The sequence below is a fragment of the Morchella sextelata genome, assembly GCF_020137385.1.
Source record: "Morchella sextelata strain SCLS chromosome Unknown scls_21, whole genome shotgun sequence".
Classification (NCBI taxonomy): domain Eukaryota; kingdom Fungi; phylum Ascomycota; class Pezizomycetes; order Pezizales; family Morchellaceae; genus Morchella; species Morchella sextelata.
Genome location: NW_025408636.1, coordinates 1454713 through 1471063, shown reverse-complemented (window position 1 = coordinate 1471063; position 16351 = coordinate 1454713). Strand labels below are relative to the sequence as shown.

At 47.1% G+C, this 16351-nt stretch overlaps 3 protein-coding genes across 3 annotated transcripts; all 3 read right to left on the bottom strand.

Moving 5' to 3' along the window:
• Window positions 1–4889: 4889 nt before the first annotated feature.
• On the bottom strand, window positions 4890–5333 carry H6S33_006939 (uncharacterized protein; the record flags this gene model as incomplete). The annotated part of the gene is made up of 1 exon (XM_044838305.1): window positions 4890–5333. One exon carries the CDS (start codon window positions 5331–5333, stop codon window positions 4890–4892), a length of 444 nt encoding a protein of 147 aa, XP_044689757.1.
• A 221-nt stretch (window positions 5334–5554) lies between these two features.
• On the bottom strand, window positions 5555–6343 carry H6S33_006938 (uncharacterized protein; the record flags this gene model as incomplete). The annotated part of the gene is made up of 3 exons (XM_044838304.1): window positions 5555–5767; window positions 5870–5927; window positions 5988–6343. 3 exons carry the CDS (start codon window positions 6341–6343, stop codon window positions 5555–5557), a joined length of 627 nt encoding a protein of 208 aa, XP_044689756.1.
• Window positions 6344–8010: 1667 nt separating this feature from the next.
• H6S33_006937 (uncharacterized protein) lies at window positions 8011–11200 on the bottom strand (the record flags this gene model as incomplete). The annotated part of the gene is made up of 1 exon (XM_044838303.1): window positions 8011–11200. A coding segment is annotated over one exon (3190 nt), but the record flags the coding sequence as incomplete, so codon positions are not given.
• Window positions 11201–16351: the final 5151 nt, after the last annotated feature.

Here is a 16351-nt window from a genome sequence, read left to right as displayed (position 1 = left end):
TTCGGATTTTAAGAAGATAGGTCTGACCTTAAACGAGGCAAAAGCCCAAATGAGGTCCACGATACTAGTGCTAGTGTCTATATTCAAACTTCATTCCATCCTCGGGTTGTTGAGATGGTTTCGTGATGAAAGACTTGATTGATTGATAAAAGTACAGTGATGATTCATGACTCGAGAAGGAAAAGAAGAAGAAAGGAAAAGACAGTGGGTGCGGGTACAGGTCAGCAACGGTCACAGAGAGCCCCCTTTGATACTTCCTCCACTGGACGCTAATGACCGTCACTCCAACACAGGTTTCCCATACGCGAGCTGCCATTCAGCCCAGGACCCCGGTCTAAGCTAAGTCATGTGTTATGACTCGGTGTATTCAGCAGCAAGCCCGGTTTGTGCTAGATTGATAGGCCCGGGGTAGCACAGGGTATAGGATGACTCGCCCCTCAAAGAGAGTCTGTAGGCCGCGAGACACTTGGTCCAATATACGTATATGTACAGTCGAACCTCGTTATGTCGTTAGCTTTTTCTGGGAGCCAAACCCCTACGAGATAGCAAATATACGAGACAGCAAATAGTTTTTGGTGGAGAAGGGCAGTACCTGTCTCGCAAATCCGTACGAGACAGCAAGAGCTCCGAGATATCGAATTACGAGATAGCGAGGTGCGACTGTAGTCGAATATACAAGTATCCCTTAAATTAGCGTACTAACCTTTTGGCTGGTGAAAGATAATAACTGCTGGAACAGGGTTCCCGTCGGTAAAAGACGACTCCTCAGTCTTTCCTTTTTCTTTTCTTTCTTCTTTGGGAAGTTTTTTTTATTTCTTTCTTTATTCTTTCTTTATCTTTTAGGAAAATTCGTTCTTCTTTTGTTTAGAACTCTCTCTAGAGGCCAATAAAGAAGAGGCCACAGAGTGCAGTCATTAATTTCCTTTGTTTTTCATTATTATAAAAAGAAAGCATTAGGATAAAATATAAAAATATCATCCATCACAAAATCGAAAAGTCGTCGAAAGTCTTCGTGACATCTATCGACCAGCTACCTACTTGACAATAACGCCGTAGCATATCGAGATGCGCGAGAGATTAATTCAAATAGAATCAAATGCAGACTGATGGAAATCTCCAGGAATTGGCTGGCGATGCAAGCTGTCCTGACTCCTATAAAATAAGGCCATCATGGCGTGCCATGTAATCACGTCCAAGGATCTCTTAATGGATTTTTGTTTTGTTTTGTTTTGTTTAATTCATTAATTATATACAGACCGTAGTCTATGACAATATCACGATCTCTTAATGGATTGGAATTAGGTAGCTCCCGAGATTCCTCTATATTTAACAGATATAACACTTTATGGAGCGCGTGATTACAGCAACGAAAAGCTACATAAGTAGAGCAGACGTTTTTTTCGCGGGCAGTTTGGTGCGAGTGATAATCTGTGATTGAGATTCAAGCGGTCGCCGATTACATAGTACATAGTACCCACACAACTTGTCGCTTCATTTTCAATCACCGACCTTACTCATATCAACCTTCCTCCACTGCTTTATATATACATCCCCAAATTCTCCATCTGCATATCCACTCAACTCTATCAAAATTCCAGAACCCCCGCCCACATCTGACCAACACTGAACTAACCGCTGGTACACCGAACCATGATTGAAAGCTTCCCTTGCTGTTAAAGAGAGGTTGATGTCTGCATCCCTATAAAGTAACCTAGGCTGTCACTAGCTCATTCTTTACGCTGTCTGAGTAAAGTTAGTTAAATCCAACTCTTATGCTACAGCTTCAATACCACAGGTGCTTCCGGCATAGGACTGTCCGATCTCCAGCGCAGAGCTACTAACTTGGGACAAAGAAGAGGAGATCTGTAGCCTGTACAGCTGGTATAATGTATACCTTGCAGAGACCTCCTCTCGGAGATGATAAATAGACTCTTGTTCAATTCTCACGCGATATCATGCCCATCCCACTATTGTGGTCTACGAGACAAGTTAGCTCAAGTCCTCGACTCGAGCGGAAAGCTCCAGCAACCACGAGCAGCTATCCTCACGAGTCAAGTTGGCTCAAGCTTTTTTTGTTGCTCTAGTTGAAAAGTTTGTATCTTTTGAGTGTTATCACTCTGAATATTTCCAACTGAAAATAATACTAGATATGCCCATATTATCCTTCCGCTATTTGATTTAAAAAATATTGAAGGACTCAACCCTAATCCTAATGATAGATGTTTACACAAAGAGAGCTAGAATGACTTCTATAACTCCTATCTAGAGCCACTAAAAAGCTCGAGTTCAGCTCGAGCAACTCGAGCATTTACAACTCGAGACAAGTCAAGCAGCTGCTATCACAAGTCAAGTCAAGCTTTTCCTCCTGCTCGTCTCCAGCCGGCTCATCGACCACCTTAAATCCCACCAGCACACATAGTAGCTACCACTCCACGGCCAACAATACCTCGTCCATGCTCTCAAGGGGATGAGTAGCAAGTATTCTACAGGGTACGAAGGGGGTAGTAGAGATCGATGTGGGAGCCTGCAATATGGGTTCTGAGGGACTCTAGCGTTGGTAAGGGTCAACGGGACAAGGAAAGCAGTGGCACGGTGGTCTTCTTGTGTAAAGAATAGGAAATAATATTATATAGTAATAGACAGCATAGGTACAGAAGACGTTGCATATCAAAAGAAAGAGGAGAAAAAGAACAGAAACGAGGGCGAAACCTCCTAATATACCCAAGGAAATCCCAGCAATGACAAATCCAAAGTGACTCATACACTTACGACCGACAGAACCCGATAGAACTCAATAGAATCTTTCTGACTAATCCAACTCCTCGTAACCCAGTGTATTAACTAATTGATCCATGAAACATGCGTGTTCCAAAGATAAAATCGAGAAATATAATTAAATATTGAGATTTTTTCTATTAATTTTACGGCGCGAAAAAAAACACTGACCCTAACCCGGACCCTGACTATCACGCATATGAGCCCTAACTAACTATCTCGTACCGTAAAGTTGTACAGAAATTCTGAAGAGACAATATCTCCGAGTTAGATCAGCGCCAGTGTAGTAAGCTGTAACGGGGGTCCTTTCTAAGAGAAATAGAATCGGATAGAATAGAGACGGCCGTGCAAGATAGACAATCAGGTTGCAGATTATTCAAAGATACTATCGCTAGAACTCAATAATCTTTAAGGGCTCTGCTACCGATAAAAACTTGGTATTTCTTTCTGATGAAGACTGGAGAGAACAGGACTGAAGGGCGAGAATGAACCTGAGTACTTATACTCCGAAGGCCTCTATTCTCTGCCCCTAGCTCCTTACTAAGTTCCGGTGGAGCCTTTCCTCGGTGCCGGAAACAATACCACCGCTACCCCGCTTTTCTCTAAGCGTCAGCAGGTGTTTCCGATACCCAAGGCAACCATCCTTAGTCAAAGCCTTCGTAACACCTGCAGCCTTGGTTGCCACGCGACCGAGGGCCTGCATGAATGAGTTGCCGCTCAGGTGTAAGCTTAATCATTGCTGTAGAGCTTTCGCTTATTGTTGACTTCCCTAGCATAATCCCTGCCCTTCGGTGGACTCATAATGCTTTGGAGGATACAGAGGATCACCGGGCAATCAGAGCTTCACTCTGGCCAGTCTTCTAGTCACTGGCGAGGCATAGACTCGTCAGTCATTGCTCCAGTGAATAGATCCCCTTCCTAACGCCCGGAATGTAGTTACTCTAACAGCTGGTAGCTAACCACACTGCCGGTACTTGCATATCACCGTGCAACTGGCTTCTAACAATAACTCTCAGCATGTAACCGGGCCCTGTGTGTACTCATACACCAGACAGTTGAAATGGCTCCGTTACACCAGCTATATCTAATATAATCTTAATGTGCGTAATGATGTGTTCCCATTACAGTCGGGTATTGTGTTAGGGTATAAAGAGGAAGTACTCGGCAACGGGTCAGGATTAGTAATACAGGTTTCCTTTGGATTCTATTGGTTTCCATTTGTAACGGGGGTCCTTTCTAAGAGAATAGAATTGGATAGCATAGAGACGGCCGGGCAAGATAGACAATCAGGTTGCAGATTATTCAAAGATACTATCGCTGAAACTCAATATTCTTTAAGGGCTTTGCTACCGATAAGAACTTGGTTTCCTTTGTGATGAAGACTGGAGAGAACAGGACTGAAGAGCGAGAATGAACCTGAGTACTTATACTCCAAAGGCCTCTATTATCTGCTCCTAACTCCTTAATAAGTTCTGGTGAAGCCTTTCCTAGGTCTGGGAAACAATACCACCGCTACCCCACTTTTCTCAAAGCGTCAGCAGGTGTTTCCAATACCGAAGGCAACCAACCTTAGTTAAAGCCTTTGTAACACCTGCAGCCTTGGTTGCCACACAACTGGGGCCTGCAGGAATGAGCAGCCGCTCAGGTGTATGCTTAATCATTGCTGTAGAGCTTTCGCTTATTGTAGACTTCCCTGGCATAGTTCCTGCCACGATCGGCAGACTTACAATGCTCAGAGAATACAGAGGATCACCGGGCAATCAGAGCTTCACTCTGGCTGGCCTTCTAATCACTGGCAAGGCATAGACTCGTCAGTCATTGCTCCCATGAATAGATCCCCTTCCTAGCGCCCGGAATGTAGTTACTCTAACAGCTGGTAGCTAACCACACTGCCGGTACTTGCATATCACCGTGCAACTGGCTTCTAACAATAACTCTCAGCATGTAACCAGGCCCTGTGTGTACTCATACATCAGACAGTTGAAATGGCTCCATTACACTACTCCCCTCTTCCAGGATCTTGGTCTCCGAGATCTATAACCATTCTATTAGCATCTATTCTATGTGACAAGAAACTCCGTGATATACAAGGAAATGAAAACCTAAAGTAAAAACTACACCCCAACAATCCGCTTCTCCTTGGGTTTCTTAGGATACCTCATATGGAAATCCCGAAGGGCTTCTTCGGCACTCTTCTTGAGATGCTCCCATATTTCCCATGTAGCATCCTCGTTCTCATAACCCTCCCACAGCACTAAGTATTCCACTCGTCTCTTTTTCTTATTGACTCGGCTATCTGCTACCTCTCGGACAACCCACTTCTGTTCTCCTTCAATCTCTTCAGGTTCCGGTGGTGGAACTCTTCTCTCAGGATCTATCGGTGCCCTATAGGGTTCTAGGAGAGAGACATGAAAGACCGGGTGGATTCCCATTTGAGGGGAAAGAGAGAGCTTGTAGGCACGGGTACCAATAGCTTCTAAGACCTTGAAGGGTCCCATCTTCTTCTGATCCAGTTTTCCCAAAGGCCGCTTTGTTTGCACATTGCGTCGGTCCAACATTACTTCATCTCCATCAGCAAACTGAACAATTTCCGAAAAGCATCTCCTGATCCTCCAGAGAATCAAAAACCGTTTTGTTGTCTCAGGAGAATCTCAGGAGACTCAGGAGACTGTTGGGAGGCTGCTTAAAATGTACAATCTTGCTGATGTCTAGGCTTGATTTCGGGCGGTGTCAGGGCATGAGCATCATATCACCGGACCATCCTTCATCTAGCTTTACCCTAGCTGGCATTCATAGCCTGCCAGATAGATTCCCATTGAGATATCATGACCTCACTTGCTGGATTGTTCCATTCTACTCCTTCCTTTGGGGCCGGCCAGTTGGTCCTGGGTTCATAACCATAGTTGGCATAGAAAGCCGATACTTTGATAGACTCAGTGACTGCCGAGTTATATGCATACCCTGCCAAAGTCAAGACTTCTGCCCAGTCATCCTGTTGATATTAACAATAACTTCGCAAGTAATGTTCCAGGTTCTGATTAGCTCTTTTTTTTTGACCGTCCATTTGAGGGTGGAAAGATTTGGACATCTTCACCTTCACATTGAGGAGGCCCATGAGACATTGCCAAAAGTGAGAGATGAACCTGCTATCTCTGTCTGAGACTACATCATCAGGTCAACTGTGGAGTCTCCAAACTTGCTTCAAGAATAACTTAACCAAATCTTCCGTTTTATTGAGTTTAGGAAGAGGGATGTAGTGTGCCATCTTCGAAAAATGGTCCACTATTACCCAGATCTTTGTAAACCCACTAGATTCCGGTAATCCCACAATGAAGTCCATAGAGATGGAAGTCCATGGCCGATAGGGTATCTTCAACGGTTGGAGCATACCAAACTTCTTGTGTCTTGAGGTCTTATTCCTCTGGCAGCTGTCACAGCTCCGGACATATTCCTCAATATCCTTATCCATGTTGGGCCAAAAGAAGTTGTTTTTCACCCGCTCTAGTGTCTTAAATTGGCCAAAATGACCAGCCACGTTAGAGTCATAGGTATCGGACAGTATTTCCATCTGAAGCTTTTTGTCTTTGGTTATATACTATAACGTGGGTCTATGGACGATGGACTATAGTGCCAAGGAATACAACCGAGGCAAGAACGTAGTAGAAGATATTCGTAACTATGGACTATGAGGTGGTTCAATCCTGATCCGAGATCCAAGACGAGCCCTATGACGTAGCGTAGAACAAAAGTACTATTCGTGGAATAAATACAGAGAGAGAGAGAGAATCTTTATATTGCATAGAAGCCGAAGCTTATCGCACACCTAACTACCCGACTACAACCTCCACCGACTAACCCAAGACAAAAACAAAGTACAAAAAACTAACTACCGCAGCTACGAGAACTACGTACATATTAAGAGAAAAAACTGCGCACGAAGAGGGCGCATATAACATGTGGTACAGGTAAGCAGAATCTAAGCGACAACTAAGAAACCTCCCCATAGTAAGAATGAACCCCAAACTTCTCCGTCAACTGCATTAGCGAGCACAATCCTAAACATGGTGTTCAACCGAAACGGTATCATTACCAACGTTCCCGGTATCATATCTGTGGACGGACCTTAACAGGACTGGGAAACCACACGCACGAATGCAGGAGAGGGCAACCGCAACAGCGTCAGGTGTGAAAGCGAGGGGGGGTGGGTTGAATGTGGGTCCTCGGGCATCTGGTTGTCAGGCAGCGAGGAATTGAGGAGTGGTGACCGGTAGGTCAGGTAAGAATGGGTGGGGTCGTCGGTCCCAGGAGCAACGGCTAAAGACTGTGCCCGAGTCGTATTTGAAGTGGTGTCCTCTGCAGGGGACATGCAAAAGGGTTGAGTCTGAGACTCAGTTATGTATGGGGGGTCGCAATCGAAAGTGCTGACCGTATTGTATTGAGGGGTGGTCTCGGAGACCGGTTGGGTTGGGGTGAGGGGGGCGGGCCGCCTCGGATAAGAATGGGTTGCCTGGTTAAGGCCGATAGAGAGGGGTAAGGTCACGGGACCTCGGGTAAAAAATTTGACGATAGTTTCGCGACCGAAGGGTCGCTAACTTCGCGGGCTGTCGAGCGCTTTGGCAGTAGGTTCTCGCTGACTGGAGATTACTGACAGTGTGCGTACCCGACGTATGGGATCAATCGTGCGATGAGTGAAAATAAGGAGAGGCGAGGACGGCTTTCGAGAGTAGCCGTTATTTTGGCGAGGGGTGAACGGTGGACGCATCCCGTAAGGGCACCGAACGAACAAAGAAGGGGGGGTGTCGAGCGAGGGAAGTTCAGGGACCGAAGCAATTCGAGAATCAGTATAACTCCATCTCGGGGGGAAAGAAATCCTATCGCGAGCCAGAGGCGAGCGAGTAGAATACAGAAGAAGAAGAAGAAGAAACTTATATTGCTTTGAAGTACAAGACTTATCGCACGCCAACCCGACCGCCTAAAACACGAACCAAACACGAACCGAACAAAAGAAAGAAAGAACAACAACAAATGCAAACGCAAACGAACAAAAACAAGAACAAAGCAAGCACAAACAAACACGAACAATAACAGGGAATTCCAAAACAACACTCAACCAAAAAACCCAACGACAAGAAGAAATAACATATCTCAGCGAACTCGAGCGCTGGATCCATCAAAACAGAAAAATAAAACCAAAATATAAGGGTAAAAAGGAAACTACCCTTCCTAATCCCGTCCCTAGTCATTTTCTTCCATCCCCTCTTCCAGGTCCGCCTCCGCCTCCGCCGACTCGTACAATTTCGAGAGTTGAGAGTTTTTTGCAAATTGTAGGATGAGATCCGTTCTCAAGTTTGTAAACATCCAGTTTTCCCAGGTCATCGCTCCGGGGATCTTCTCTATCAGAGGGGCGCGGAGTCGAGCCCACGCTGGACATTCCATAAGTATGTGTTTTGCTGAGTTTTCCGTACCACACTGGCATGGTTCGGGATCTGTATATACTGCGTGTTTGTCGATTCGGGTAGTTTGACACCGGATTCGAAAAACTTTTTTTGCTTCCGTAAGGGTGAGTTTTGCAATCTTAGGAGGGGGGCGGAATTCCCCCCGGTGATGGTAGTTCGGTATTGGTTGTGTATTCCATTCTTCCAACAGGTGGTCGCGTAGTAGTTTATTTTGATTCCACTTGTCTCTCGCATTTCCGGGAGTTTGATATGGGAGTAGGAGGGAAGCGATTCGGTGTAGGCCTGTCCCTTTGATATTTGCTTCTCTGTATGGGAGGAGCTCGATCAGGGATTCGTTGTTGGGGTGGGTTGCATCGGTGCAGAGTATTCTGGTTCCGTACTTCCTTGAGCGGTAAGTGAGGAGATGCTCTAGAGGGGGTAGGCCTGCTTCTCGAAGGAGTTTAGCTCTCTTGGTCCATCGTGGTAGGCCAGTGATGACCCGGGCCGCTTCATTGTATAGTGGTTCGAGGGATCTAATGATGTGGTCTGCGCCAGTCCACCAAGCCTCGGACCCATATAACAGACTTGGGAGGAAGCCTTGTGTTATAAGGTGGTGAATTGTTTTAACTGTTATGCCTGGCAGGCGGGCGGTGTTTCGAATCTGGTGGAGGGCTTTAAGTCCTTTTGCGATCGCTGCTTCAATGTGGGGCCGGAAGGAGAGGGTTGGATCTATCCAGACTCCTACATATTTCAGCCTCTCCTTGGGGTATATGTTGATGTTATTGACTTTGACCGGAAGACGTGGTTGTTGTGTGGATGATGTAGTGGGCCGGAAGAAGATCAGATCTGATTTATCCGGGTCGTATTTGATTTGGAGTGGCTCAGCTTTAATTAGTCTTTCTCTCATTCGTTCCTCCATTCTCTTGATTGTAAAGCCTGGTGTTTTGGATATTTGCACCAGCGCATCGTCATCGATATAAGTTGTATCCATCTCTTTTGGGCTGCTAGTTGGGTCCAGTATTACTCCGGCATAGATCATAAATAGTACCGGGGACATGGGGCTACCTTGCGGCACTCCAGAGTCATAGGGCTGTGGTTCCTCTAGCTCATGGTTAAATTGGAACTGTAGTTTTCTGCCGGTGTTGAATTCCTTGCACCATTCTGTCAGATAGGTAGGGAATTTTTGTTGGTGCATGATTTCCGCGAGGAGTAGGTGATCGACACAATTGAATGCTCCTTGGATGTCGTTGGTTAGGATCGCTGGTCTGTCTCGCCGGGCGATTCCGGTGCTGTTTTTCAGAAGTAGGTTTTGTTGTATTGGTGTTAAGGTCTTCAGGAGGACGTCGATTGCCGAGATGGTTGGTCTTCCTCCAAATTGATTCGCTGAGAGTGTACCTAGGATTTCTCCAGCGGTGCAGAGTCTTTGGGCCACTATCTTTTCCAGGATTTTGCTGAAGCATTGTAGAAGGGAAATAGGCCGGTAGGCTTTTGCTTCATGATAGTTTGCTTTACCGGGTTTCGGGATCGGGATACACTTAGCTATTTTCCATTCCGCTGGGTGTACTCCGTGCCGGAGCATGGCGGAGAACATGTCTTGAATTAGATTTGTGTTTGCTCTGACTATCGCTTTAATAAAGGTATAAGGGATGCCATCCGGGCCGGTCGCCGAGTGCGCTGGACAGGAGTCGATTGGTTTATTAAGTTCTTCGGGGGTGACTATGTCGAAGGTGTTGCTAAGGTCAAAAGAGGGGGGTCTAATGTTTAGGGGGGGATGGTCGGGGGACGTCCGTTTCGAGGGGAAAAGTTGGGCTCTTAGAGCTTGACACTTCCCCGCAAACGTTTCTTCACCTTGTGTGGTTGGTATGATTGTGTCTCTTCTCCTTCCTACGTTTAGGATTCTCCAGACTTCACTACCTTTCGCCTCGTTCATCGTCTTTTCCCGCTGGTCCGCTTTTGCTTTCCGGATCATGACTGTCCATTCTCTGCAAACCTTCCAGTGTTCCTCCACGTGATTGGGTTTCCTTGTGTTTCTCGCTTTCCTTTCTGCTGCATTTACCCTTGCCTTCATTTGTTTCATTTCATCTGACCACCAGGAGTTGGCTCTTACCCCCTCCTTCGAGAGTGGTGTTACTATGCTGACTGTTGACCTGACCAGTTCTAGGAAGAAATCGACAGTTTGTTCCGTGTGTTCCTTGGTTTCCCATGCCTCTGCAGGGACGGAAATGTTTGACATGTGGTTCTCCAATAGTTTCCAGTCTGTTTGTCGCCACATTCGTCTTGGTACAAAAGGTGGTTTTTCCAAGTGTAAGTGAACGGAGGTTCTCCCGTGGTCTGAGCCCGCTCCGTAGGGTTCAGTGCTCCATCGTAGGTTGTGGTCAAGTGTTGGGCCTTTTACAAATGTAAGGTCGATGATTGTGGGCCTTTTCCCTCTGTCTCTGGGGAAATGCGTGAAGACGCCTGGTTCGTTCAGAAGGGTCAGTTTTTGTCGGGTTATCCATCGTTTTAGCCGTGCACCGTTGACGCGGTCTGCTCGAATGTTGTTTCTATATTCATGTGAATTTACTCCATACCACATCTGATGGTGGCAGTTGAAGTCTCCCATTACTAGGCAATTGTCAAGGGTTTGGATTGTACTTGCTATCTGTGCGAAGGGGCCACTTCGGCCTGGGGAGTATATGTTTAGGATTTGGGTTTTCTTGTTCTGAATTTCTACCGTAATCGATATTATAAAATTATCGTGTGTATAGTGGTGTTTTGGTTTGAGGTTGGCATGCTTACGGACGTATGTTGCACACTTTGTGTTGGTGTTGCTGGCTGTGAAAATATAAAAGAGGTTTGATTCTGGTGGGTATCCTTCTGCTGAGGTCCATGGTTCTTGTAATAATAAAAAATAAATGCTAGAGTCTGTTTCCGCTTCTTCTACCGCCGCCTTGGTAATAAGTTCGCTCCGTGCACAATTGAGTTGGTGTGCGAGCGCGGTGGTTCGGGGCCTAGGCATTATTTGTCATGTGTTGGTCATCTTCGGGAATGGGTGTGGCTCCGACCGGGGCGGTGGCTGGTACTTGGACTATTGGAAGCAACTCTTGGACGGGTGCGGCCGGTGGGTCTTGGGCGGGTGGGGCGTTTTCCTTTCCTTTGTTGAGGAATCGGCGTTTGACTCTTTCGGGGCACGCTGGGTCGGAGGCCTTATGGATTCCTTTACAGTTCAGACATCTGATTGGGGTGTGGGTGCATCTATATCCTCCCTGGCATTGATTGCATGGGTGGAAGCTGGTGAGGTGATCTCCGGCACAGTGACCGCATCTCCCATTGTTTTTGCATTTCTCCTGGCGGTGACCGTATTCGAGGCACTTCGCGCACTGGGTGTCTGGGAAGGTTGGGAGGAAGGCCTCGATATGACAGCTTCGGTTAAAGAGGGATAGGAACTTAACTCCTAGTGTTTCCATTGTAATTTGTCCTGGGAGCGCAATGACCATTGATGAGTGGGTTTTCTCCATTCGAGTCTCTGCTCTGGAGATCCAGCGGGGAACCTGGGCAAGTTGGAAGCTCTCTCCATAATTGCTTCTGATTTCGGATGCTACCAGTTGTCCTGCCTCGACGCCTTCTCCGATCGTAGTGGGGATTCCGTGGATAAGGAACTTTGACCATTTGGAGTTTGCGCGGATGATGGCGACCGGTACTTGTAGGGTGAGGAGAGCCTCCTCAATTTCTTTGGCGTATTCCATTGCCTTTGTTGCTGGGGTGATGAACTTTGTCTCCAGGATGAAGTTATCCTTGGGTGTTCTCCTTGCTGAAATGAAGTGGCAGGATTCGTCCTGAATTCTTGCATTGACTAAGGTTCTAATTTCGGAGGGATTGACATCGGATGGGGCAGTGGTTTCAACAATGATCTCTCTGTTGATTTTGGTATATTCTGGTTTGAAGAGAGGGTCCGCTTTTGGCTTTGCGGGCTTCTTTCTTCTCTCGACAACCTGGAAGTTTCCTAGGGCAGGACCGGGTGCCGAGGCCACGGCGGCCCAGGTGCCTGCCTTCCATCCACGAGGTGGGGCTTGTTGGGGGGGTGCGGGTGGGGGTGCCTGAGGAGCTGCCTGTGGTGCTGCTTGGGGGATTGTTTGAGGAACCGCTGGAGGGGCCGTTCTCTTTCTTTGTTGTGGTTGTTGTGGTTGCTGTTGTTGTTGTTGCTGCTGTTGTTGCTGCTGTTGTTGTTGCGGTTGCTGCGGTTGTGATTGTTTATTGAGGAGGGCGTGAATCGCCGAATGCATGTTGGTGATCATGTTTGTTTGAGCCTCAATTTGATGTTTCAATGTATCCACCGTTCTCCGGAGTGTAGTTGTTTGCTCTTCAAGGATTTCGATCCTCTCGGAGGGTGGGCAGATCCGGCTGGTTGCATGTCTGATGGCCCATGTGATATAGTTCAGGTCCGTCTGGGTGTGAGTGTCCTGAGGGACGACGCTCGGGTAGAGGTAGTCAATTCTTGGTTGGTATGGGTCATTATAGTCGGATTCTGTTGCAAAGGTCGAGGAGAATTCCTGTTCCTGAGCTCCGGATGGGGTTGGGTCGGGAACCGGAGTATTCCTGTTCTGCGGGGGGGCTGTCCCTTGCTGGGAAGACTGGGTAAAAAAGGACTGGAGCGATGCTTGCTGCGACATAATTGAATGTCCAGTTCTTCTGGCGGCGTAGAGGGATGTTTCGGAAAGGTTTCTTTTCCTTCCTTTCGGAAAGTCAAGGCTGGAGAATTCTTCGCTGGAAGCCAGTTTTCGTGGGTTTCTTTCGCTTGGAACAACAAAACGCGACCGTACGATCGGGGACAAATTGGCTCAGCCTGGTATAGTATACCAGGGTAAACCGAGAGGAGTAAAATAAAGTGTTTTTAAAGCGAGGTTTATTGTCAGGAAGTTTTGCGAGCCTTAGCGAGCAAGGAGAATACAGAAGAAGAAGAAGAAGAAATTTATATTGCTTTGAAGTACAAGACTTATCGCACGCCGAACCGACCGCCTAAAACAAAACCGAACCGAACAGAACAAAGAAAACAACAACGAACAAAACAAGACAAAACAACGCAAAAACAAAAAACGAACACAAATAAAGACAAGGAAATCCAAGCGCAATACACAACCTAAAAAACCCAAAAAACAAGGAGAACTAACATATCTCAGCGAACTCGAGTGCTGGATCCCTCAAAAACAACGAAAAATAAACAAAATAAAAGGTAAAAGGAAACCACCCTTCCTGATCCCGCCTCTAGTCATTTCTTTCCATCCCCTCTTCCAGGTCCGCCTCCGCCTCCGCCGACTCGTACCATTTCGAGAGTTGAGATTTCTTTGCAAATTGTAGGATGAGATCCGTTCTCAAGTTTATAAACATCCAATTTTCCCAGGTCATCGCTCCGGGGATTTTCTCTATCAGAGGGGCACGGATTCGAGCTCACGCTGGGCATTCTATAAGTGTGTGTTTCGCTGAGTTTTCCATACCACATCGGCATGGTTCGGGGTCTGTATGTGCTGCATGTTTATCGATTCGGGTAGTTTCGCAACGAATTCGAAATACCTTTTTTGCTTCTGTAAGGGTGAGCTTCGCAATCTTGGGAGGGGGGCGGAAATCCCCCCGGTGGTGGTAGTTAGGTATTGGTTCTGTGTTCCATTCCTCTAACAGGTGGTCGCGTAGTAGTTTGTTTTGGTTCCACTTATCTCTCATATTTCCAGGAGTTTGGTATGGGAGTAAGAGGGAGGCGATCCGGTGCAGTCCTGTTCCTTTGATATTCGTTTCTCCGTAAGGGAGGAGCTCGATTAGGGATTCATTGTTGGGGTGGGTTGCCTCGGTACAGAGTATTCTGGTTCCGTACTTTCTTGAACGAAATGTCAGAAAGGGTTCTAGGGGGGGTAGGCCTGCTTCTCGGAGGAGTTTAGCTCTCTTGGTCCATCGTGGTAGGCCTGTGATGACCCGGGCAGCTTCGTTGTATAGTGGTTCAAGGGATCTTATGATATGGTCCGCGCCAGTCCACCAAGCCTCGGACCCGTAGAGCAGGCTTGGAAGGAAGCCTTGCGTTACTAGGTGATGGACTGTCTTAACTGTTATTCCTGGCAGGCGAGCAGTGTTTCGGATTTGGTGTAGTGCTTTCAGGCCTTTTGCGATCGCTGCTTCGATATGGGGCCGGAAGGAGAGGGTCGGATCCACCCAGACTCCTACGTATTTCAGCCTCTCTTTGGGGTATATGGCGGTGTTGTTGACTTTGACTGGAAGTCGTGGTTGTTGTATGGATGATGTTGTGGGCCGGAAGAAAATCAGGTCCGATTTATCCGGGTCGTATTTGATTTGGAGTGGGTCGGCTTTTATTAGTCTCTCTCTCATTCGTTCCTCCATTCTCTTGATTATGAACCCTGGTGTTTTGGATATTTGCACCAGCGCATCATCGTCGATGTATGTTGTGTCCATCTCTTTCGGACTGCTTGTTGGGTCCAGGATTACTCCGGCGTAAATCATAAATAGCACCGGGGACATGGGGCTACCTTGCGGGACTCCAGATTTATATGGCTGTGGTTCTTCTAGTTCATGGTTAAATTGGAACTGTAGTTTTCTGCCGGTGTTGAATTCCTTGCACCATTCTGTTAGGTAGGTGGGGAATTTTTGCTGGTGCATAATTTCTGCGAGGAGTAGGTGGTCCACACAATTAAATGCTCCCTGGATGTCGTTGGTCAGGATCGCTGGTCTGTCCCGCCGGGCGACTCCGGTACTGTTTCTCAGAAGTAGGTTTTGTTGTATTGGTGTTAGGGTTCTTAAGAGGGCGTCGATTGCTGAGATGGTTGGTCTCCCTCCAAATTGATTCACAGTGAGTGTGCCTAGGATTTCCCCGGAGGTACAGAGTCTTTGCGCCACTATTTTCTCCAGGATCTTGCTGAAGCATTGTAGAAGGGATATGGGCCGGTAGGCTTTTGCTTCGTGATAGTTTGCCTTGCCGGGTTTCGGGATCGGGATGCATTTCGCTATTTTCCATTCCGCTGGGTGTACTCCGTGCCGGAGCATGGCGGAGAACATGTCTTGGATTAGGGTTGTGTTTGCCTTGATTATTGCTTTAATGAAGGTATAGGGAATGCCATCCGGGCCGGTCGCCGAGTGCATTGGGCAGGAGTCAATTGCTCTTTTAAGTTCTTCGGGGGTGACTATGTCAAAAGTGTCGCGAAGATCAAAAGAGGGGGGTCTAATATCTAGGGGGGGGTGGTCAGGGGACGTCCGTTTTGAGGGGAAGAGATGGACTCTTCGAGCTTGACATTTCCCCGCAAACGTTTCTTCACCTTGTATAGTTGGTATGATTGTATCTCTTCTCCTTCCTGCGTTTAGGATCCTCCAGACCTCACTACCTTTCGCTTCATTCATCGTCTTTTCCCGCTGGTCCGCTTTTGCCTTCCGGATCATGACTGTCCACTCTCTGCATGCCTTCCGGTGCTCCTCCACATGGTTGGGTTTCCTCGTATTTCTCGCCTTCCTCTCTGCCGAGTTTATCTTTGCCTTCATCTGTTTCATTTCGTCTGACCACCAAGAGTTGGCTCTTACCCCTTCCTTCGAGAGTGGTGTTACTATGTTGATTGTTGACCTGACCAGTTCTAGGAAGAAATCGACAGTTTGTTCCGTGTGTTCCTTAGTTTCCCATGCCTCTGCAGGGATGGAAATGTTTGACATGTGGTTCTCCAATAGCTTCCAGTCTGTTTGTCGCCACATTCGTCTTGGTACAAAAGGTGGTTTTTCCAAGTGTAAGTGAACGGAGGTTCTCCCGTGGTCCGAGCCCGCTCCATAGGGTTCAGTGCTCCATCGTAGGTTGTGGTCAAGTGTTGGGCCTTTTACAAATGTAAGGTCGATTGTGGTGGGTCTTTTTCCTCTGTCTCTGGGGAAATGCGTAAAGACGCCTGGTTCGTTCAGGAGGGTCAGTTTCTGTCGAGTTATCCATCGTTTCAGCCATGCACCATTGACGCGGTCTGCTCGAATGTTGTTTCTGTATTCATGTGAATTTACTCCGTACCACATTTGATGGTGGCAGTTGAAGTCTCCCATCACTAGGCAATTATCAAGGGTTTGGATTGTACTTGCAACTTGGGCGAATGGGCCACTTCGCCCTGGGGAGTATATGTTTAGGATTTGTGTTTTCTTGT